The sequence below is a fragment of the Epinephelus moara genome, chromosome 15 (assembly GCF_006386435.1).
Source record: "Epinephelus moara isolate mb chromosome 15, YSFRI_EMoa_1.0, whole genome shotgun sequence".
Taxonomy (NCBI): domain Eukaryota; kingdom Metazoa; phylum Chordata; class Actinopteri; order Perciformes; family Serranidae; genus Epinephelus; species Epinephelus moara.
Window position 1 is genome coordinate 16,552,020 of NC_065520.1, and position 22,347 is coordinate 16,574,366.

General features: G+C 38.1%; 3 protein-coding genes across 3 annotated transcripts; all 3 read left to right on the top strand.

Moving 5' to 3' along the window:
- The first annotated feature begins 1 nt into the window (after nucleotide 1).
- mpp4b (MAGUK p55 scaffold protein 4b) lies at nucleotides 2-16,340 on the top strand. The gene is made up of 24 exons (XM_050063483.1): nucleotides 2-443; nucleotides 595-1,457; nucleotides 1,593-1,724; nucleotides 3,312-3,433; nucleotides 3,525-3,646; nucleotides 3,912-3,989; nucleotides 4,080-4,163; nucleotides 4,674-4,805; nucleotides 8,444-8,525; nucleotides 9,479-9,564; nucleotides 9,755-9,829; nucleotides 9,910-9,976; nucleotides 11,277-11,406; nucleotides 11,529-11,587; nucleotides 11,723-11,740; nucleotides 12,358-12,399; nucleotides 12,636-12,656; nucleotides 12,788-12,802; nucleotides 13,602-13,643; nucleotides 13,756-13,929; nucleotides 14,716-14,796; nucleotides 14,934-15,136; nucleotides 15,240-15,374; nucleotides 15,534-16,340. The coding sequence occupies exons 4-24, from the start codon at nucleotides 3,376-3,378 to the stop codon at nucleotides 15,723-15,725; spliced, it is 1,896 nt and encodes a 631-aa protein (XP_049919440.1). The 5' UTR covers nucleotides 2-443; nucleotides 595-1,457; nucleotides 1,593-1,724; nucleotides 3,312-3,375; the 3' UTR covers nucleotides 15,726-16,340.
- On the top strand, nucleotides 6,021-8,390 carry LOC126401925 (uncharacterized). The gene is made up of 2 exons (XM_050063485.1): nucleotides 6,021-7,128; nucleotides 7,208-8,390. Exons 1-2 carry the CDS (start codon nucleotides 7,005-7,007, stop codon nucleotides 8,074-8,076), a joined length of 993 nt encoding a protein of 330 aa, XP_049919442.1. The 5' UTR covers nucleotides 6,021-7,004; the 3' UTR covers nucleotides 8,077-8,390.
- A 118-nt stretch (nucleotides 16,341-16,458) lies between the features above and the next one.
- On the top strand, nucleotides 16,459-21,672 carry LOC126401924 (transmembrane protein 237B-like). The gene is made up of 14 exons (XM_050063484.1): nucleotides 16,459-16,627; nucleotides 16,901-16,936; nucleotides 18,055-18,086; nucleotides 18,201-18,214; nucleotides 18,317-18,388; nucleotides 18,467-18,595; nucleotides 18,752-18,845; nucleotides 18,989-19,146; nucleotides 20,367-20,499; nucleotides 20,594-20,785; nucleotides 20,903-20,976; nucleotides 21,075-21,162; nucleotides 21,233-21,354; nucleotides 21,439-21,672. Exons 1-14 carry the CDS (start codon nucleotides 16,607-16,609, stop codon nucleotides 21,501-21,503), a joined length of 1,230 nt encoding a protein of 409 aa, XP_049919441.1. The 5' UTR covers nucleotides 16,459-16,606; the 3' UTR covers nucleotides 21,504-21,672.
- The last annotated feature ends 675 nt before the right edge of the window (nucleotides 21,673-22,347 follow it).

Here is a 22,347-nt window from a genome sequence, read left to right on the forward strand (position 1 = left end):
ATTTCCCTTTAAGCGACCCCCGGCTACAGCTGTGTGCTGCTTCGCCCAGTGAAGAAGATGGTAGCAACTCAGGAGTAGTGACTCCATCTTGGTCAGCACAATCCCCTCAGCATCATGTGTCACAGCAGGTTGGTGGCTAGCAGCTGTGCTGGTGTTGTATCAAAATGTGCTTCCCCATCGAATGGTTTCTCCCTTCCTCAACATGTAGTGCCCCCCGTCATGGTTAGGGGTATGGCTAAGGGTTGGGCCAGGTTAACACATATTGACGGGGAAACATCTTCAACACAACAGCGGGTCAAATCTGTGTAACAGCAGCAACAGAAAGTTTGGCGATCCAGCTGGGAGTTGGGGCTCTCCAGTCTCCAGGAGCTGGTTGGATTTGGGTTGCTGCGGCTACTGGTCCATCTCTGGAGCTGCTGCCCGCTCTCCCCCCGGCACTCTAGGTAACGTTAGCTACATAAACGTGAACACAAAGCCGCAGCTGTGAGCCTTTAGCTCCGGTTAGCAGAAGGCTAAACTATTAGCAACATTTTCTCTCCATCTCTGAGACACTTTGCCGATACTGACACGTTTTTTTATTTTGTTTATTTTCAGATTCTCTTTTTTATGAGTCTGTCTTTCTCTGCTGGATTCTCCGCCATCTGAAGGTGTGCCTGCACGTGTGTCTGCATTTATGGAACAGCCAATAGGAATGCACTCTCTCTGAAATGACGTGTGGTTGGCCAAAGTGTCTCGTCAAAGCCTGAAAACAGAGCGAAGAGGAGGTGCAGAAGTCTAGTTTTCTCTCAGACGACTTGAATTACAATAAACTCAATTGGAATTATGGGATTTTTGCCCAGTGACCTCAAAAAAACTGCCTACCCCAGCTTTAAATGTTTAACTTGTAAGGGCTCTGCTGTTAAACTGCCAAATCTTCTTGCGCTGCACTTTTTTGAGGCTTGAGGGTGAGAATTAGCCAACAAAGACACGTTTTATATGAAATGCCAGGAGATAATCTCAGTGTTTTGGGTGCAATACGTCGTTTTAGGGCTTTTCAGATGGAGGGAGGAGAGATTTTGTTGTATTTCCTTGGGAATAAGATTACCAATCAGGAGATTAACCCCATTCCTGTCAGATTTTTGAGTTTGCCTAAGGAGATGGTTTATCTGCACTCTCCATTAACTCCAGCTGTTGAGGCAGATTAGCAGATTTTTAATTACTGACTGAAGGCTTTTCTCAACTTTTTTAAAATAACACATCTCTCTCAATCTGTCCCTTTTCAAGAGCTGGAATTGTAAAGCACTTCTCTGAAGCGTGAGTGCAAAATGCCGAAGTACCCCTATCATCTCCTGACACCTAAATTCTCTCCTCCTTTGTCAGACCGTGGAGTCGCCTCCTCTCCGCTCGCTCCTCCTGCGTGCTGCTGAAAGCTGAAAGAGTTAAGAAGATTTGGCAGCTCCGCGGCAGCCAGCCAGCCGGTGAGGGAGGAACTGGCTTCCGGCGGCCAGAGGCAGGAGGCTCACTTGCCCGGGATTAAGTGGGATCGGGAGAGATTACAGCCCTCTCTCTCTCTCTCTCTCTCTCTCTCTCTCTCTCCCTCTCGTTCCCTGCAGCTCGATGAAAGTGTAGAGCTCCGTCCAGTCTCTGGGGAATATTTTCCCATCGTGTATGAACGTTTTCCTGCACAAACCTGCAGGAGCTGGAGGAGGAAAGCTTTTGGCATATTTAAGGATTCAGACTTTAAGGTAAGATGCTTTTTGTTTGAAGAGCTTGGAGGAAGGCCACAGGGTCATCCTCTCCCTCTGACTACGTCTTGAGGAGCTCCTTCTGTTTTATTTCTTTAAAGCAACCAATTTTTCACTTGTTTTTGCTTAAATACATCACGTGTGCTTGTGACGGTTTCTTTACAGTCATGATTAGTTATATAGAGGTAGTAGAAGCTGCCTGACTTTACTTTTTCATCCTGTTTTGGTCCATCACAGTGTCATCTGAATGTCAAACTGACCTCATGAAGGTTAAAATGCCATCAAACCTAAATTTCTTCCCTAAAAATGTCAGTTATTTTGTGCATGCTGGTGTTTGCTGTCTCCTGATGGTTCACCAGCCAGAGATTAGGGTCTGCACATCTCTGTGTTTACATCACTGTCTCTCTTACGAGCCGCCGTGAAGTGTGCCATTAACCCCTGACCCCATTCACACTAACCACTCATGGAGTTGTGGCTGCACCTCCCTCACCTGATCCCACTGCATGCTCACGGCTGGATTACCAAGCAGGCAAAGTGATGCCACAGAAGAGGCCCAAGAGTTTTGTGGGAAAAACAAAACAGCAGATCCTGTTTTAGAAGATAATCCTGCAGCCCTGTCTTGTCGGACTTTTATTATTTTCAACCCAATCGGCAGAATACATTTTAAAATAAAAGTTGCGGATGCATTGAAAGATTATGTTTCTACAGTGCTGTAGTTAATGTGTGGTTAGGTTTAGGCACAAAAAACACTTAGTTATTGTTGGGAAGAGATCATGTTTTAGCTTAAAATTCCCCAATTTTGGTGGCACAATCCCCACTGGAAAAGCAGCAATGTCTCCGTAGAAACACAATTGCCTTTCGTGGCACTATCCTGGCAGGAAACACAGCAATGACTCTGTAAAAAGCAACCACTTTTCATGACACTATTAAGACAGAAAAGTCAGAGATTTCTCATATAAAACAACCACTTTTTGGGGCACCATTCCAGCAGGAAACGCATCCATGTCCTGGAAAAAAAATGTTTTTTCATGGCACTTTACTGGCAGAAAACACAGCTATGTCTCAGTAAAAAAACAACCACTTTTCGTGGCACTATTCCGACAGAAAAGTCAGAGATTTCTCATTAAAAACTACCACTTTCTGGGGCACTATCCCAGCAGGAAACACAGCGACGGGTCTTGAACAGTGGTCTGCAGATAGGCAGGCATCTCGCCTAGGTGACACAGCATCCACCATCCCCTCCACCTCCCAATGACAAGACAGCGTACATACTACATCACCACAGAAACGTGGATATGATGTGTATGATGTACATATATACAAACACGGTGCATATTTGTATATAAAGTTTTGTTCAATTCAGTTACCACAAACACAGACACCTGGGGCCTCGTTAGCATTTTCCAAACTGGAACTTCACTTCAAGAAATCCAAACCATCCCTCTGAAACTCTGGTGCTTGATATAATACAATGCATGGGCTCAAGTGATAACAAAGTTTGATGATAGTAGCTCACTTTTGTATAGAATCAACGCTCCAATCCAAAAATAAATGACACTGTTTGTTGTGTTTTCTTCACCTCTCCAGGTTTTTCTGGTCCTCGTAATCAGTCAGCAGGAGGTTGGGGTCAAAGGTCGGGGGTCCAGTGACCATGAGGCAGGCGGTGGAGGCTCAGGTGTTGAACCCCCACTGTGAGCTAGGAGAACAAGGTCAGCAGGGGACGTCAGTGGTGCATTTTCTGACCTACGACTTCAGCTCTGTGTTTACACTCGTCCGTCGGTGTGTGTTTGTGTGCTGCAGGCCTGCGTCAGATCCTGACGGATGTGATCGAGGAGGTGAGGTCGTCGGTAAATCAGGACATCGACGGAGCGGAGATCCTGCACAGTCTGCTGAACGCCCCGTGGCTGCAGTCGCTGCTCAAGGTCTGAGAACACTTTGAAAATTAATGCTGCGCTCAAAATCCTAACGTCAGTAAACATTCTGACACCATCAGTGTGCTTCTTTGTGCTCGTTTTCCAAATTGAACATGGACAAGCAAAAGAAGCAGGCTGAAGGAAAGTTGGGCATTGATAAAATCTAAAAACCTCACAGTGTTTCAGGATGGGATTTGTTCCTTTAAGCTTCTTAACCACCCACTGAAAAATACAGTTTTTTTGTTATTAATTACTTGACGACATCGTGTTTCAGGTTTACGAGTGTCTCCAGAGGCACCTGAGGAACTCCCCAGCACCAGCTCTCGACTACGCTTCAGGACTTTCACTTCAGGTTCAACCTCACATTGTGTTTTATTAATTATTTGTTGCTTGTATTTATTTTGTGGAAGACTTTTGAAAGTGGTGGATGTGTGGTTTGTAGCTGCTGATCGACATCAGAGCGTTGCCGGGCTGCTCTGAAGACGCCAAAGAGCTCTACCGCCTCCTGAGACAGCCGCACCTGCAGGTAACAAGTATTCATAGTAATTCTGTAATATGTAAAGTGCTGTTGTGTCTTTATTTATGTTTTTCAACCATATATGTTTTTAATTGTTTATATTTTCAGTCATTTGAATTGACTGTTAATGGAAAAGGCACAAAAATGAGTTTGACACGTGGGATAAGAACAGTTTAGAAGGTGCTAAACAAGGAAAGAAAGATAAGATTAGATTTAGATTAGATTTTATTTCAAACATGTTAAAAAATAATTTGATTTTTTTTTTAAATAAATACAAAATGTGGAAAAAAATTAAACATAAAAAATATAATAATAATAATTAGATATAAAAATAAATAATATATAAAATATGAAAAAAATAAAAACAACATAATAAAAAAAATACAAAAATAAATAGATAACATTAAAATAAGTGAAAGTGTATATGAAAGTCGGCAAAATTAATCTGATTTACATTATTTGGACCACCAGCGCAGCAGGTTTCAATAAAAAAGTTGTTTGAAACTTCTCGTTTCATAGGCTCTCCTCTCAGCTCATGATACGGTGGCCCAGAAGGACTATGAGCCGGTGCTGCCGCCAATGCCAGACGACCTGCCGGACGATGAGGAGGCCACCAGGATCGTCTGCCTGGTGAAGAACAAGCAGCCTCTGGTGAGCCACGCCGTGAAAGTCTCCTTAAAATATAAAAGCTGTTAATGAAGTTCTGATATGAAACATTTCAGAGCAGCTTAGCTGGCGTCACAGTCACCTTACCTGAGGGCTGAGTCGACTCAGTAGTTAGAAACTACCTGACCTGAAAATGAGGTCACATTTTGATGGGATCACTTCCACTGTTCATGTTTAATCCCTCTTTGCAGAAACAGGTTTTGTGGGATCAGACAAACTTCTTTGAGTGTAAAAATGGCCGCAGATCATGAAGTCCTGCTCCAAGGATTTTAAATGGTACAAAAACAGCTTCTTATAGATCTGTGTCAAGTGTTTTTAGTATAAAGCATTAGCTTTAAAGATAAAAATAAAATGGTATTACCGTGATTTTTCATATTAATAAACATAATGTCAAAAGAAATAGAAAGAATAGAAAAAATTAAAACAATTAATAGATCAAAAAGACATAGGAAAAACACTTACAAAGAAAGAAAGAAAGAAAATGTTAATTTAAAAATTCATAAAAAAAGACATAAGAACAACGTATCAGAAAAAATACAATAAAATAATAAATAAATAAATAAAGACACACAGCACACACACACTTAAAAGATGATTAAAATAAAATAAAAAATAAAATTTAAAAAGTACACTTAAAAAAGAATTAGGGAGAACACCCTTAAAAATAAAATTGAATAAAAACTAAATTAAATTTTAAAAAAAAAAGACAAAGAATGCACTTAAAATTAATAAATAAATTTGAATAAATAGTAAATTAATAAAATTTTAAAAATCTAATTTAATTAACTAACAACACCACATCATATGAGCGCACTTTAAAAAAAAAAGTAAATAGAATAAAATTTAAATTAAAACATTAAAAGAAAAAGATGTATAAATAAATGAAATTAAAAGAAAATAACAATATAATTTAAAATATAAAGTTAAGAAAGAAAAAAACATAGGAAGACTACACCTAAAAAAGTTAATAAATTAAAATTAAATCAAATTAAATTGAATTAAATTAAATTAAATTAGATTAAATTGAATTGAATTAGATTAAATTAAATTGAATTGAATTGAATTGAATTAAATTAAATTAAATTAAAATTAAAATTAAATTAAATTAAATTTAATTTAATTAGATTAAATTAAATTTAATTTAATTTAATTTAATTTAATTTAATTAGATTAAATTAAATAGAATTGAATTAAAAAGACAGTAAGAACACACTTGAATGGATTAAATACATTTTTTTTTTTTAAATTACCAACACATTGGAAGAACACACTTGAAAAGAAAATAAATAAAATAACGATTTAATTAGAGACACAGGAAGAACACACTAATTATTATTATCATTATTATTGTGTACAATACAATACAACAGCAGCACTAACTACAGCCTCTAAAATTAAAATGAAGTTGAACCAATACGTTGGTTTGTTTTTTCAGCATATAACCTAAATACAGGACAGAGGTGTCCACATACTTCTGGCCAAGTAGTGTAGTTTGGAAATGATTCCTTTCCTTGTAACCTGATTGTATTTGTGTGGATACAGAAGACTATCAACATTCAGTTGTTTATTTGTTTGTAACTCACGCATACGTTCCAGTATTAAAGCAGATGCTTGTGGATATTTAATTTTTTCCCCCCAAACATAAATCAAACAGCTGACTGCATCCAGCAGAGACCAGATGTTTGTATAATCTGTCATTTGAGTAATTGTGTGTTGGTGCGACAGATTCCTCACAGCACAGCCCGCCGGAAAAGAAGGAAACACTCTTTTATTATCAGTGTCTGCAAAATACTTAAATGCAGCTCCTCTGTTGTGAGTTACTTTCCATTTTTTAATCTTGTTTTTTCCCAGCAGAAGCTCTCAGTCTCTACTTCCTGTGTTGAGCATTTCCCTCTGCCTTTGAGTGACTCTGTTGTCTCACAGCTCCGCAACCAGCGGCTTCCCGGTGCCTCCTCCCCGTGTGCGAAAAGCTCCAGAGTGGGGATCCGCAGTCACTGGGACACCCTGAGGCGTCTGACACGGCAGAGGCTTCACCGAGGCGGTGCATTCGGGGTCCAGAGCCCGGCTGTTGGGAGCCCAGACGCCAAGGACTGGTGTGGCGTTCGCAGAGGCAGCTACCCGCCGACTGAGCCGCAGTGTCACGCAGCAGCAGCTCGGCCGTACCCTCCGCCTCGCTGTAAGCCGATGACTCAGTGTCAGATGTGCTGTAGCAAGTCGCTGAGCCGGTGTCGAGTTTGCTACTCCAACTTCCTCTGGGAGCAAAGTCTGAACCGCTCGGCGCCGTCCGTCTACAGCTCCGTTCTGATCGGTAAGAAAATCATCCGTCTCCTTTCATCGTCCATCACAGCTGCTTTCATGGATTAATAGTGTCTGTTTTCTCGTTGGAGACAACATCATGGAAGAGCTGGGCAGCGGAGATGAAGACGAAGCAGGAGAGTCTATCAATGTGTCATCGTCGCTTCCCACAGCGCGGCGGTGGACCATGTCTCCCCCGTGTCTCACCGTGCCTTACTACTCCAACTCAGACGACTACCTCCAGCCAGGTCTGCCCACCAGGCTTCGAAGCCAAAGCCCTCGCATCCGCACTGCTCCCCCGAGCCCCATGCGCCCTCGCCGAGTGGTGGATCTACCCCCGGTGTCCCCCGTGGAGCTCGCCAAGCAGGAGAGCCTGGACGAGCTGAGGACGACGGTGCAGCTGGCCGCCTGCTCCATGGAGAACAGCACCAAAGACATCAAGCTCCTCGGGGAGAAGATGGCAGCGGCGACTGAGCGCATGTCGGAGACGGTGCAGGACAACTCCCAGGCCTTGGCGCTTCTCACTCAGGTGGTGGACCGGCTGCAGACGCTCCTCGCCGCCACCAGGACGACTGAGATCAACGCCCCGAGACCTGCTGAGCAAGACGGCACACCTACGAAAAACCAAACTCCAAAGAGCAGAGGGCAGCGTCCGTCTCTGACCCACCAATCCAGATGTTCCTTCCCCTCGCTTCCCTCCTCCTCCTCCTCCCTCAGCAGCTCTGCAGACGCTCCCTCCACCTCTCAGGGGACCAGCTGTCTGTCCGTGTCCTGCCGTGCGTCCCCCCGAACTACCCCCAAGACAAAGAACTCGCCTTCGCCACGGACGAAGCACGCCGAGCATCAAGCGCCCAAGCAGCCTCTGACCAACGGGCTGCTGGATGAGCCCAAGGAGGCGTCGCACGCTGTGAAAGGAGGTCGCTCAAACCAGCGGAAGAAGAGGAGGAAGAAGGCGGCGTGAGAGGCGCTGAAGAGTGTCCAAAGCGTGGACTTCTTGGGTCCTTTCAAGTCGTCTCTGCAGAGTGGCTGACCTGCAAACGCACACAGTGGTAGCTGATTTTTATTGCTGCATTTCTCGCCGTTTTCGTCCATCGTGTTGTGGATCATTTCATCATTTCCTCTGTCTGCTCATTTCAGGAACTTCATCAGCATTCATTTTGTTTTTGTCGCAGCTGTCGTGAATTAAACCTTCCAATCTCTCCCTCCAGTCGTTACATCCTGTCATGGCTTCCACCAGACTCCATCAGCTTGTTTGTGTGATTCGATTTGACGTCAACTCTGCGCTCCACGCTTTTATTCACTCTGTGTTCTCACCTGTTGTGTTCCAGGGAGCGACCATAAAGAGAAACGAGATCACAGGGGAGATTTTTGTCGCTCGGGTGATTCACGGAGGGCTGGCTGATCGCAGCGGTGAGCTTTTTCTCTCAAGGATAATGTCCTCAATTTACTGCCTTCCCTCTCTTTGTGTCGTTAACTAGAAGCTGAAATTCTTGGATTTCATTAACGATATGTCGGTGACGTGACAGGGTAACAACTGAGAGAGTGCTAACCCTTTAAAAAGTAAACTTACATGCTTTCATTTGAGCTTTTATCGAGTCACAACCTCAATATCTCAAGTTATGACCCTCAAGTCCCAAGTCACTGGTGAAAATCAAGCAAGTCAAGCCATTCCTCTGAGGAGAGCTGCAGGCAGGAGGACACAGTCATGTCCTTTCAAATCATCAGTCTCAGGTCATGAATACCAAGTTAAAGTCAGACTTGGGTCAGACTTGAGTCAAATCATGTGACTCGAGTCCCCTACCTCTGCTCTCTACCTAATTTATATCATATTATATTTAGGTTAAAGGATAATGTAGGAAAAGTTTAAAACTAACCAGGTTTTGGTGATTTCAAAGACACGCACACTTTAATAATCACTTCAAAGTTAACTTGATGATACCGTAATTTTTATTTATTTATTACACTCATATATTTTTATTTGCACACACAGAACACTGCATAAAATCCAGATGATGAAAAATAAAAAAATGTGTCAAGAGAGGCTTAAACAACGGACCTCCCCTCCACTTAAAGAGAAAAACAAATTACAAAAAAAGGGGAAAATTAAAAAAAAAAAAGCTAAGCTAACAATAATAAAAACAAAAACAAAATATATACATGAAAAAAATCCAGAGAAAATTCAAAATTTAAAAATAAAATTAATAATAAAAATGATGACGATGATATACTCTTCAAGAAATAATTAGATATCACAAATTATATGTAATATTTATTTCCTTTTTTAAATGTTCTTCGCATAACAAGCTCTTGATGAAGTCTGCTTTGGTGTTTGTATTTGTATTAATGTGTGTGTGTGTGTGTAGGTCTGCTCCATGCGGGGGACAGGATCATAGAGGTGAATGGTTTTCCCGTGGATGGGATGGAACCTGAGCAAGTCATCCAGGTTGTGGTGCGTCGCTTTGTGTGGATACAAACTGTACAATGAGACCACTGTTTTTTATATTCATACTATAAACATTAGCCTATGTCATTTTCCCTCCTTTATATCTGTGGTCTTGAATGCCGCATTGTCTTGTCTGTAGTCCTCTGAATCACAGCTCACATCATATATCGTATCTTGTTTCTTTCCAACCAATCAGCAAGCAAGGTCGCAAGGCACCATCATGTTCAAGGTCGTCCCCATCACAGAGAGGCCGGTCCACAACCAGACGATGGTAAATCATTATTTTTATGTCTCTATCTACACACACAAAAACACCAACATATCATTAAGAAATGACTTTTGTCTACGTAGCTCTACGTGAGGGCCATGGCCGACTACAGCCCCCAGCAGGACCCGACCATCCCCTGCGCCGACGCTGGTGTGTATGAAATGTCATTTAAGTTGGTCGTTAATAAATAAATAAATAAATAAATATGGCTATGAAATAAACCCTGAAATATACACATGAGAAAATAAATATATAGATATATAAAATATAAATATGTTTTTTTTTTCTAAAGGGTGCTTTTTATTATTTCAGGGGAAATTTATTTCTTGCTGGCACATTTATTTCCCCGCTTTTTTATTTCAACATCTCATATTCAAATTAATGGGGTGTGGTTTTCTAATAAAAGTAGTTTACAGTTACTTTTTTATAAAAATCTATTTTTTTTATTTATTAATTTTACTATATTGACTTATTTTTTATTTTTTGTATACATTTATTCTGATATTTATTGCCTCCTTTATTCATTTCAGGGTTTATTTCATAGCAATGTTTGTTTATTTCATAGGCTTTTTTTTAATTCTATTTATTTATTTATTTAATGTTGACTTAATTGGTATTTTACATGTTTATTTATTTCATAGAATTTTTTTATTTTCATTTTTACTATTTATTTAATATTGACTTAAATGATATTTTACATGTTTATTTTGTAGGATTTTTTATTTTTATTTTTTTGTTTATTTAATGTTGACTTAAATGGTATTTTATATGTTTATTTATTTTGTAGGATTTTTTATTTTTATTTTTTGTTTATTAAATATTGACTTAAATGGTATTTTACATGTTTATTTATTTCACAGGATTTTTTATTTTCATTTTTACTATTTATTTAATGTTGACTTAAATGGTATTTTACATGTTTATTTATTTCATAGAATTTTTTTATTTTCATTTTTATTATTTATTTAATATTGACTTAAATGATATTTTACATGTTTATTTTGTAGGATTTTTTATTTTTATTTTTTGTTTATTTAATATTGACTTAAATGGTATTTTACGTGTTTATTTATTTCACAGGATTTTTTATTTTTGTTTTTTTGTTTATTTAATATTGACTTAAATGGTATTTTACGTGTTTATTTATTTCATATGATTTTTTTATTTTCATTTTTACTATTTATTTAACATTGACTTAAATGGTATTTTACATGTTTATTTATTTTGTAGGATTTTTTTTATTTTATTTTTTTGTTTATTTAATGTTGACTTAAATGGTATTTTACATTTTTATTTATTTTATAGGATTTTTTATTTTTATTTTTTATGTATTTTTTAATTTAATGTTGAATTAAATGGTATTTTGCATGTTTATTTATTTCACAGGATTTTTTTATTTTTATTTTTTATTTTTTTATTTAGGTAATGTTGACTTAATGGTATTTTACAGGTATGAGCTTCAGAAAAGGTGACGTCCTGGAGATTGTGGACCAGACAGACGCCCTCTGGTGGCAGGCCAAGAAACTGCCCAGCAACATGGCCTGCGCCGGCCTCATCCCCTCCACCAACCTGCTGAAACGGTCAGGAGCGTTCACTGATTTTGTCAACATGTTTTTATTTACTGGAATATTTGCTATGATTCACAAACTCCCAGTGCTGCTGTATTGTGATAATTAATAAGCAGAAACTTTTGTTGTAACAGGAAGCAGAGGGAGTTCTGGTGGTCTCAGCCTTATCAGCCACATGCCTGCATACAGACCTGTAAGTTCACCATCATCTCCTTTAACGTATCTCAGACTTTATTTAAAAGTCAGAACATTTTCTGAATTTACAGCCTGTGTACAACCTGGTTTCACATTTGAGTTTTCATTGTGTTTCACCCCAAACTAACTGAAGTGAGCACTGTAGAGGAAGGTAAGGACATTACACTTCATGTTGTACTTTATTTTGTATATTATATTTTTAATGGTTTCATTTTTTAGTATTTTGTTTTGTATTATATTATATTGTAGATATTTCTATTTTAATATTTTATTGTAATTTATTTTTAATATTTTTCAGTATTTTGAAAACATATATTTTCTATATTTTTATTGTGATATTTTATTTTTTATTTTATTATACTTATTTTATTTTAGTCAATTTTGCTTTTGATTTTTTTATTTTATGTTTTGATAAATTATATTTATATAATTGTTTTTATTTATTATATTACATTGTATTTGTACTTTTATTTTATTTCATAATATTTTACTTTTAATATTCTATTTTATTTTTATTATATGATATTATGTAATATTTTTATTTATTATATTACACTTTATTTGTACAATTTTTATTTTAGTTATTTTAATATTTTCATGTATTTATTTTATTTTATTACATTTTATTTACTTTGTATTTATCCCTTTTTCCTTTGCTTTTGACTCTTGAGCTGCCTGTCTTTATTTGCCATTTAGCTTTAAAACAAAATGATTTATTTCTGTGTTGTATTACAGATATAACTTTTTATATCTATTTTTCACCCACAGAGGAAGACCTGATGGCCATCGATGAGAGATGTGTGGAAGCAGGTAAACCTGTCACTTATTTATTTATTAGCCTGTAATCTTTTATAAACAAACTTATTGTGTGTCTTTGCTGCTTTGTTTTTTCCTACACTTTCTTAATTAGATTTCCAAGAAACATAAATGATAAATAGCTATATCAACATACACACATTCACATTACATAAAAAATATAAAATTAAGATGCATAAAAATCCTTTTTGCTGTGTGATTAATTTCCCTCGTGTCTTTTCCTTTGTCAGATGAGGAGGCATTTGAATCTGGTAGGTAAGTCTTTGTTGATTTAATCTGGTTTGGGCTGTGAATCCGGCGACTCTGTCTCTCGTCCTTCATCTGAAACACTTGTTATTGTTTCCTTTCCAAACTCTCCCGCCGTCTGACGGGGAAATATCAGACGAGCTCAGAGAAGGTGAGAAAGCTTCCGGTGTTTGTATTTTTATCTGCCTGTCGAGACTAAACTCACGAACCTGCACAAGTGCAAAGGACAAACGTAAAAGAGTCAGAAATTATACATAAGAATACAGAAATAAACAAATAATCAGTGTGTAATAAAAAGCATATGTTTCATAGTCGTTGCACTGCATTGTGGGAATTGTAGGATTTTTTGAGACATTAAAAGTTGAGATATCTCTGCTGGTTCAGTCTCCCAACTTTATCTAAGTTCAGAACAATTGCTGGCATAAATCTTTTATCAATAATTTAATAATACATTTATTTATTATTATTGCTAATTTAGGATTTACATTTAATAGCTATACCTTGTCTTTTAGAAAAAGTATGGTATTGTTAATTTATAGCTATACCTTGTCTTTTAGAAAAAGTATGGTATTGTTAATTTTCTCTGTTATCCGTCATTCTTAATTTTTATTTTATTTCTTTTTTATTTTTAAGCTCATTTTGATTTAGATTTTTTTTGCCATCTCTCACTGTTATTTCATTTTTTACTAATAAATTTATCACTAATTATTTATTATTTGTATTACTATTTATTGGTTTTATTTATTACCAATTTGTTAGAATTTAATTTTTTTTTTTTTATCTTTTCCTTTCAAATCTGTATGTTTTCGGTCTCTTAACATTTCATTTTCATCCTCTTTATGATAATTTTAAAAAGTGTCCGTATTTATTTCTGTGTTTATGTCTTTTGTTCGTCCTCACCTCCTTTTGCATCCATATTTTCCACTCTTCTTCTCTTCACATCAAACCAGAGGAGGATGACTTCAGCAGCAACATTGAAGGGATCTACTTAGGTACGTCTGAAGTCAAACTGCACTCATTTCTGCACATTAAGAGCCCTTTATATCACTTATGTTCTGTGTAACAGTTTGCATGACACTAGCATTACCTCTGATTTCCACTCAGCGGGCTTCAGGCGCAGCATGCGTCTCTGTCGGCGGCGATCTCACAGCACGGTCCAGCCGTCCTGCCACACCCGCTGCCCCAGCAGCTGCTACAGCGCCCTCAACAGCCCCTATGAGGAGGTGGTGCGCTACCAGCGCCACCCGCAGGATGCACATCGCCTCATCGCCCTCTTAGGTACAGTAAGAGTTATAGTTTAACCATTCGTCTTTGGGCACATGGGACACTGTTTTTCAATATATTTCATTATATTGTAGGAGAAAGCAGTCGTCCCATGTGCACAAAGAATAAAGTCAGTAATAATCACCAATCAGTGATGTGATTGGATCCAAATCCGTGTACTTCCTCGACCAACGGCTGATTAGCTTCACCTTACACCCGCCTACACCGGAATTGCTGTTCCCCGAATTGTTGTCCGTAGTACAACAGAAAAGGAAGTGTTCAGTGCATCGCAAGAAGAGATTAAAATTGATATGAAACTTGTGCCGTACCTATGGCAACGCCGTCACGTGGTCTGGATATCCCCGCCCATTTCTGTTACAAAACGAAACACGAATGTCCCCAGACTCCAATTCCAAAGTAAGGAGGGCTGGTCTAGATGACACGTCCAAACGCAAGTATGACGCTTAATGTATTAAACTGTGTGGACCTTGAACTAATGACGAAGGAGAAATCTGGACCAGTTGGGAACCACTGCCTTAAGGTTATCTTACATGATACAACTACCTTTGCACTGGCTTTTAATGACCTTCAAAAGACCTCCAAGATCTGTTTTGGTTGGCACTCCTGTCTGTGTTCGTATGAGTCGTCTTGATGGCCGCCAGAAACTTTTTCCTTGGCGGAGACAAGTTGGTTTTTAACGGTCTATATCCAACCAATGTTTCCGATTAACTCTCTAACAGAACAGCAGATTCGATGTGATTAAATGTGTGGCTGTGATTAAGTCTGTCCTTTTTTTCTCAGGTCCGTCCGGTGTGGGTGTGAATGAACTTCGGAGGCGCTTGATTGAAATGAACCCCAACATCTTCCAGGGACCTGTACCTCGTACGTACCATCATCATCATCATCCACCCAATTTAGAATCAGCTTAATGACATTCAGCCTTACTTTCCTCCTGGCGCTCATCGATTGACTCAAAGAGAAACAATATCAATCATATTACTTCCTTTTTTCTTGGCCAGACACCACAAGAGCACCCAAAGGATACGAGGAGTCTGGCAGAGAGTATCACTTCACCAGCCGGGAAATCTTTGACAACATGATGTATAACAACAGGTTTCTGGAGTACGGCGAGTACAAGGGGAATCTGTACGGCACCAGCGTCGAGTCTGTGAGGGAAGTTTTAAGCAGCGGAAAGATCTGCGTCGTCGACATAGAGCCTAACGTGAGAACACTGACATCATTGTCCTCGTCATAATACAGCTAACGGGCGTAGTTTTGTGCTCGCAGTCACGTTAACGATCTGAATGGTTCATGTCTTCGTTTAGGCCATTCAGGCAGTGAGGACCCACGAGCTGAGGGCCTACATCATCTATGTGAAGCCTCCGCCACTGGAGCGCCTCAGGGAGACCAGACAGGACTCGTACATCACCACCAACTACTACGTCAACCGACCGTTCAAAGTAGAAACAGATTTTATTTTCATCTTTTATTAGCCCATTATATTGAACAGTGCTTCTCAGAAAGACCTTGACGCTCAGTTTTCCTCTTGATTTTAAGTTTTTAAAAGCTGTAAACGACCTCAAACTGTTTTTCTATTTCATTTTTGTTCCCCCCGTCAGGACGAAGACTTCCAGGAGATGGAAGACGCCGCCCGGAAGATGGAGTCTCACTTCTGGCAGTTCTTCGACTACGTATTCGTCAACGATGAGCTGCAGGACTCCTGCGTCCAGCTGCTGACGGCGGTGAGGAAGGCGCAGGACGAGCCGCAGTGGGTCCCCGCCAGCTGGATACGACCCACCGCCGAGTCGTAAGACAGGACGGAGGAGGAGGAGAGGGGGCAGGAGAGATGGGACCCCTGTTATCATGGCAGCATATCATTTTCATTTTACAGATTTCTCACTGTAAAATCTCAACATGTGAATCAGTTTTTACTTTTTGGGGGAGTAGGGCATGAAAGAAACCTAAATATTTTGATCTTGTTACGTGGGTGCTTGATCTGGTTTTTAAGTCTCTGAAGTGAGCAGAGCATCAAAGCAAACACGGTGTTCACAGCTGCACAAGAGCAAAATAGGTTCATTTCTTGCCCTGCTCCTCACTCTTTTACACAAACCTGCAATAAAGAATGTGATATTTTTCCAATTGATGTTTACATTACTAGGAAACAAAGTGGGTTCTTGTGATATGGTTTTTTTTTTCATTCTGAATTTGTGTAAATTTTGTGGTTTGCTATAGCCCAAATGTGTCGTTGCATGCCAAAAAAATTACTAAACAACAACAAAAACAAGCTGTTTGGCACAAAAATGACACTTTGTGACCTTATTTAATTTAAAATAATGTGATAACGTGCAAAAATGCAAGCAAAGCAGTGATATTTTAATATTTGTACCCGTTTGTGACGTTAATAAACCACTTCTGATAGTAATTTATTCATTTGTTTATTTATTTAGTCCGTTTTTAATTCGTTTGTTTCTTTCGTGTGGGAGCTTTTATTTTGAAGTAACCGGAAGTCGTGTGTAAGTACATCCGGGTTACCGCTCTCCTGTCGCAGAGTGTAAATAAAGTGCATGATGATATAAAAAGTAGCCGTTTACTCACTTTTTAACGGCTGTAGTCGTTAAAATATGCTCATTATCTAAAAATGATTGAACTAGTTTCATATTTAAAGACGCATTTTCAATAGAAATTGAATAGTATGGATACGGGAGCCTCAAAGGTAAATTATTTTCCAGAAATAACGGTTACTCTTTTGCAGTGGCTAGCGTTATGGCGCTAGCATAAAACTTTAAGATTTTACCGGAAAGTGCAATATTTTTTAGATTTGTCGAGTGTATACCTTTTCTGCTTTATTTATTTCTGCCGCACACTGTTAACTAATACCTTCATACTGCTTTGTGATAAGTTATATCTTTCAATTGTGATATCTAAGAAAGCTAACGGTTGTTAGCATACTTGTAAATATTGCTAATAATTTGTGTTTCCATGATAGAAAACGCGTCCCAGGGAGCTCCCGCCTCTTCCTCGGGTAAGTTATATAACTCCAGGTGTTAATACCCTACTCTTATGTCCTTACGGTGCATTAAGCTAATTTAATATTAAATTAATGTTGAAATAATGGCCTCCTTTACACCTAATGCAAGCTAGCTGACTCCTAAGTAAATTTAGCACCCTGCTTAAGTTAGCTAAAACCCGAACTACTCCATTTTAAAAGCTCTATTATTCAATAGAAGAAGAAGAATAATGAAGATTATTTGAATAGCACTTATGTAAACCACCATTAATAATAATGATAATAATAATAATGCATTTTATTTATAGACGATTAAATTACTAATTTCAGTACACTTTTGATCTCAGGCAGGTTTTATTGTCACTAGCAGTAACAACTGGTCAGCAATCCATGTAGTCATCTACATTTTTACTCATAAATGAAAGTGTTAAGTGAGAATTAACTCGTTTTCCGAGATGGTGTACTTAAATTAGGGCTGGAAGAAAAGACCTGTGTGATATCTGACTAAAATCAAGTCTCGCCTAAAGAAAAATAACTTTGTATACATTATTTATCTCCTAATAAAAGCTGAAAAGTAACAAAGAAGGTCCTGGGAAATTGAAAGAAGGTATGTGAGGAGAAAGTAAACACTTGTTGTTTATATCAAGCAGCGTCAGAAAGATTAAACCAGATTCCACAGACACTTCCTGGACGTTTCACTCACCCACACACTGAGTCTGGAAAGTTCTGAGTCGTCTGACCTCTGCCCTGAGTAATCCTCAGTCCTGGTGGATGTATGAACACAGATTTAGCCGAGGATTTAAGTGTCAGCCAGGATGTTATGTGCACAGTAGCTGCTCTCCACTCTTACTTGGTTCTTGGGTGGAATGGCCAGAAAGACGACGGTAAGGGCTTTTACTCTGGCTCGTCTAATCTGACTGGAGCTGAAAATCTAAAAGTCTAAAGTCCAAATTTTAAAAGAGACTTCATTTGCATCTGAGCTCACTGTGTCTGAGGAGGGGTAATTTGTTAATGTGTTTACACTTCGTTTGATGGGACCTTCTCAATCCAATTTTACTAACTGCTAAGTGTCATTGGCTAAGTGTGATTGGAAAGCGCAAAACTGACTCCTGCTTGTCTTTTTGTCTCTTAAGCGAGGACAGCGATCACTTCCCACCATGCCAAGGTAGGTACATGTGTTTCTCTACTGTGATATAGTGTCTTCATCGACTGCTCTCATGCTCAACAGTCGAATTAAACTTCTTCTTCTCTCTTTGGTGGAACGTGCGGAAACATGAAGTCAAGACACAGCTGGTGAGTCAGGATTTAAAGAATAGAAATTATGCGATATAGATGGAATGTGTGCATCTAATATTATTACTGGAAGTAACTTGGTTTATTTTTGACCTCGTGCAGGAGAAGTAGCAGCACCGAAACACAAGAAGAAGAGGGTGAGAAAGGAGCCGAATGGAGTCGATGACGTGGACGGTATGTCACACATACACACAAAAAATAATACCTTATAGCACGAGCATCGCTCCATTCCATCTGCTGTTTCCTGTTTAGATCACGGGATGGAAATGGGAGGCCTGGGCAGCCGGAGGGAATCTGAGATCGGAGAGCACCTTACGCTTGAAGCCACATCGGACGCACCGCCTCAGAGGAGGAAGAAGAAGAAGAAAACTGCCACCATCGGTAAAGACTGACAACAGAAGTGTCCCTGTAGATGCTGCATTTCTACATACTATTAGTTTCAGTGTGAAATCTAGATTTTAGAGGCTGGAGTGTTTTACTCCGACCAACCCGGAGGTTCCTAGTGACATTTATAGATGTGTACATTCCTGTTTGCAGATCTGTCAGATGACCAGGCCGAGCTGGTGAACGGAGATGCAGCAGATCAGACCACTGATGGAGAGGAAGTAGTCAGAAAACCCAAAAAGAAGAAGTAAGAGCGCAACATTAGGCAAAAATTGTTAAAACGCATTGATCGGAGTTCGTCCTTTGCATTTGTGATAAAACACAGATTTACAGCAGGAGATATTGTATGTGGTGCGTTTTCCTCTCGAACTTTTGCTCTTGTGATTTCAGGAAGTCCAAAGTCGTTGAATCGCTGCCTTCCGATGAGCTGGACGTAGAAGAGGACGATATAATCACTGACACCCCTCCTCCTATCCCCCAGCATGCCCTGTTCACGGCGCCGCAGATTCAGAGCCAGCCGGTGGGGAAAGTCTTTGTAGAGAGGAACAGTGAGTAACGAGAGATGGACACAGTCGAGTCTGTTGAATACCAAAATTGGTCAGTCTTTGTTTCCACAGTTTTGTTTATTGAAATTTTAGGAGCATTCATGAATAAGTAGCTCATTTTCAACACTGCAGTGCCCATTTCTGGACAGTTGAATATACCTCTCTGCATGGAAAGATAACAGGAGAGATAATAATAGTGATAATAGTTTAAAAGAAGGCTTGTTAAAATAATAATAGTTAATAGTTATAATAAGAAATTCATAAATATAAAACAGTTAATAAATAATAGACAGAAATAGATGAATAAAGAAGTTTCAAATGCAATAAAGTAAAAAGAGAGGAATAGTTATTAAAAACATATTAAATAAATAAATAAAGATAAATAATAATGATAGTGAAACAAATTGAACATTCATTTATTAAAAATACATAAACATAAAAATAATAAAAGCAAAACATAATAAATAATAATTCATATTATTATTATTATTATTAATAAATAATAATAATGAAAAAATAAATGAATAACAGAAATAAAAATAAATGAAAAGGTAAAAATGAAATAGAAAGACGGTAATAGTGATGCAAAAAAAAAGTAGGAGTGTATTTATAAAAAATGTATGAATACAATAATAATGATAATAAAACAGTAATTAATGTTAGAAAAAATACAGACAAAAAATAAAAAAGTAAAATAGAAAGATAGTAATAGTGATATAACAAATATGTGTAAAGATTAATGTATTAAAAATAAATAAATACATATAAAATAATAAATATAATATCTAGATAATATATATATATATATATAAAATAAATAAAGAAGTAAAAAAATCAATAAAGATAACATTAAATAAATTAGAAAGATTGTAATAGTGATCAAAAAAATTAAAGAAAAAATTAATTTATTTGAAATAAGTTTGTTAAAATAAAACAAAAATACAGTTTGAAGTTAAAAAAAACAAAAAACAAAGGATAAGAGAGAAAATTTAAAATACCATATTTTTTCTAAAAGGAAATACCTAGTTTCCTCACATTTCCTAAAAACACAACAACAAAAGAAAGAACAACTATCATCGTCTGGTCACCCATCAGAGACGATGTATGAATATTTATTTACATATATATATACCCCACTCATACAATAGAAACAATAAAACAAATAAAATCAAACAGGCCCAACTTGTTCAAAATTGTGATTCTTGTGTGTCCACGATGTGCAGAGCGTTTCCAGGCTGCCGAGCGCTCAGACTGGAGGAAGACCAGCGACCAGATGGACAACATGACAGACTTCCAGCACATTCAGCCGCTCTGGACCACCAAGCACGTTTCTCTCAGAGTGCACGCCGGCTTCAGGTGAAGGAAAAGTGTCTCATACAGTGAAAGAATATAATATAATAGTGTTTGGTGCCCCTCCCTGAATGTCTCCTCTCCTCTGCATGCGTTGCAGGGTGTTCGGCCTGTACTGTCACGGCTTCCTGGCGGGCTACGCCGTGTGGAACGTGGTGGTGGTGTACATGTTGGCCGGGCAGCACCTCACCGCTCTGTCCAACCTGCTGGAGCAGTACCACAGCCTGGCGTACCCGTCCCAGTCTCTGCTCTACATGCTGCTGGCCATCAGCACGGTGGCCTCCTTCGACAGGTAAACCACCCACATCTCACATTCTTACAGTGCAGCTGCTCAGTAAATGTGTGTGTGTGTGTGTGTGGAAGTATGAGAAGGAGAGCAGCTGATAAAGATGAGCTCTTGTGTTGTCAGAGTGAACATGGCCAAAGGCTCCGTGGCTCTGCTGGAGTTCCTCACACTGGAACCCGTCGCTCTCGCCTCTTTCTGTGAGTCCACGTGACTTATTCGCCATCCAAGTTAGCTTCAGCGATGCTTGTCCTCTCAGAGTGTGAGTTGAGAGTGTTTGCTTTCTGCTTTCCTCCAGTGTATTTCTCAGCGCTGGTCCTCTCTCTGAGCCAGCAGATGACCAGCGATCGGATCAACCTGTACCCAGCCTATAACACTACACTATGGTGAGCTCACTGGAATCATTTTGTTTCTGTCTTACAATGAAGCCTGGGTATGACACTCTTTCTTCTCCAGGCCGCCGGGGTCAGAGCACCAGATTCTCCACCCGTGGGTGACCGTCAACCTGGTGGTGGCTCTGCTGGTGGGGCTGGCTTGGATCTTCATCGCCACTCGACCGGGTGTAGACAAAACTGCTGGTGAGGGAGAATAGTCTGTGTTGTTGCAAACCCACCTCAAACAGGAGAGAAAAAAGATTTTATTATCTTGTCTTTCTTCCTCAGAATATCTGGAGGCCATGGACGTGGAGCCTCCCAAGCTGGAGGACAAATCAGAAATGACCGCCTGAGAACATCTGCTCCGACACACACTGTACAGCTCTGTTGTCATTTTGCACGTTTTCTTGCACTATATTTTTGCAGTGAACTCTGAATGTGTTGTAGATTATTTTTATATTTTTGAAATGTAAATGTGCTCGTCTCTTTTTAAATATTGATCAAAAAAACCAACAGCGCCTCTTTATTTCATTTAAGTTGTTTATTTATCATATGCACTGACAAAACTCACAGCGAGAGGGTTCCTGGTTCAAACCCAGCGTGAGTTATTATATGCATAATTGCAACATGTATATGTACATCATAATTACATACGTAATATGTATGTGCATGCTGGAAAAATTACATATATATATAGTATATATATACACATACATAACCTATATATATAAAATTATTATAATATAACTTAAATATAATTATTTAAATTCTAAATTTGTTTTAAAATATAAATATGATATATTATAACATATAATAATATAATGCATGATATATAATTAATATAAATACATTTTTATCAATGAATTAAATGAAATATATATATTATAAATATAGTATACATAAATATATAATATATTCAATATAAATGTAAATATATTCTAACTTAAATATAATTATTAAAATTTTAAATTTGTTTTAAAATATAATATATATTGATATAATGTATTATAATAATATAATGTATGATATATAATTAATATAAATTTATTTCTATAAATTAAATTAAATATATATATATTATAATAAATATAGTATACATAAATATGTAATATATTCAATATAAATGTAAATATATTATAATATAACTTAAATATAATTATTTAAATTCTAAATTTGTTTTAAAATATAATAGTATAT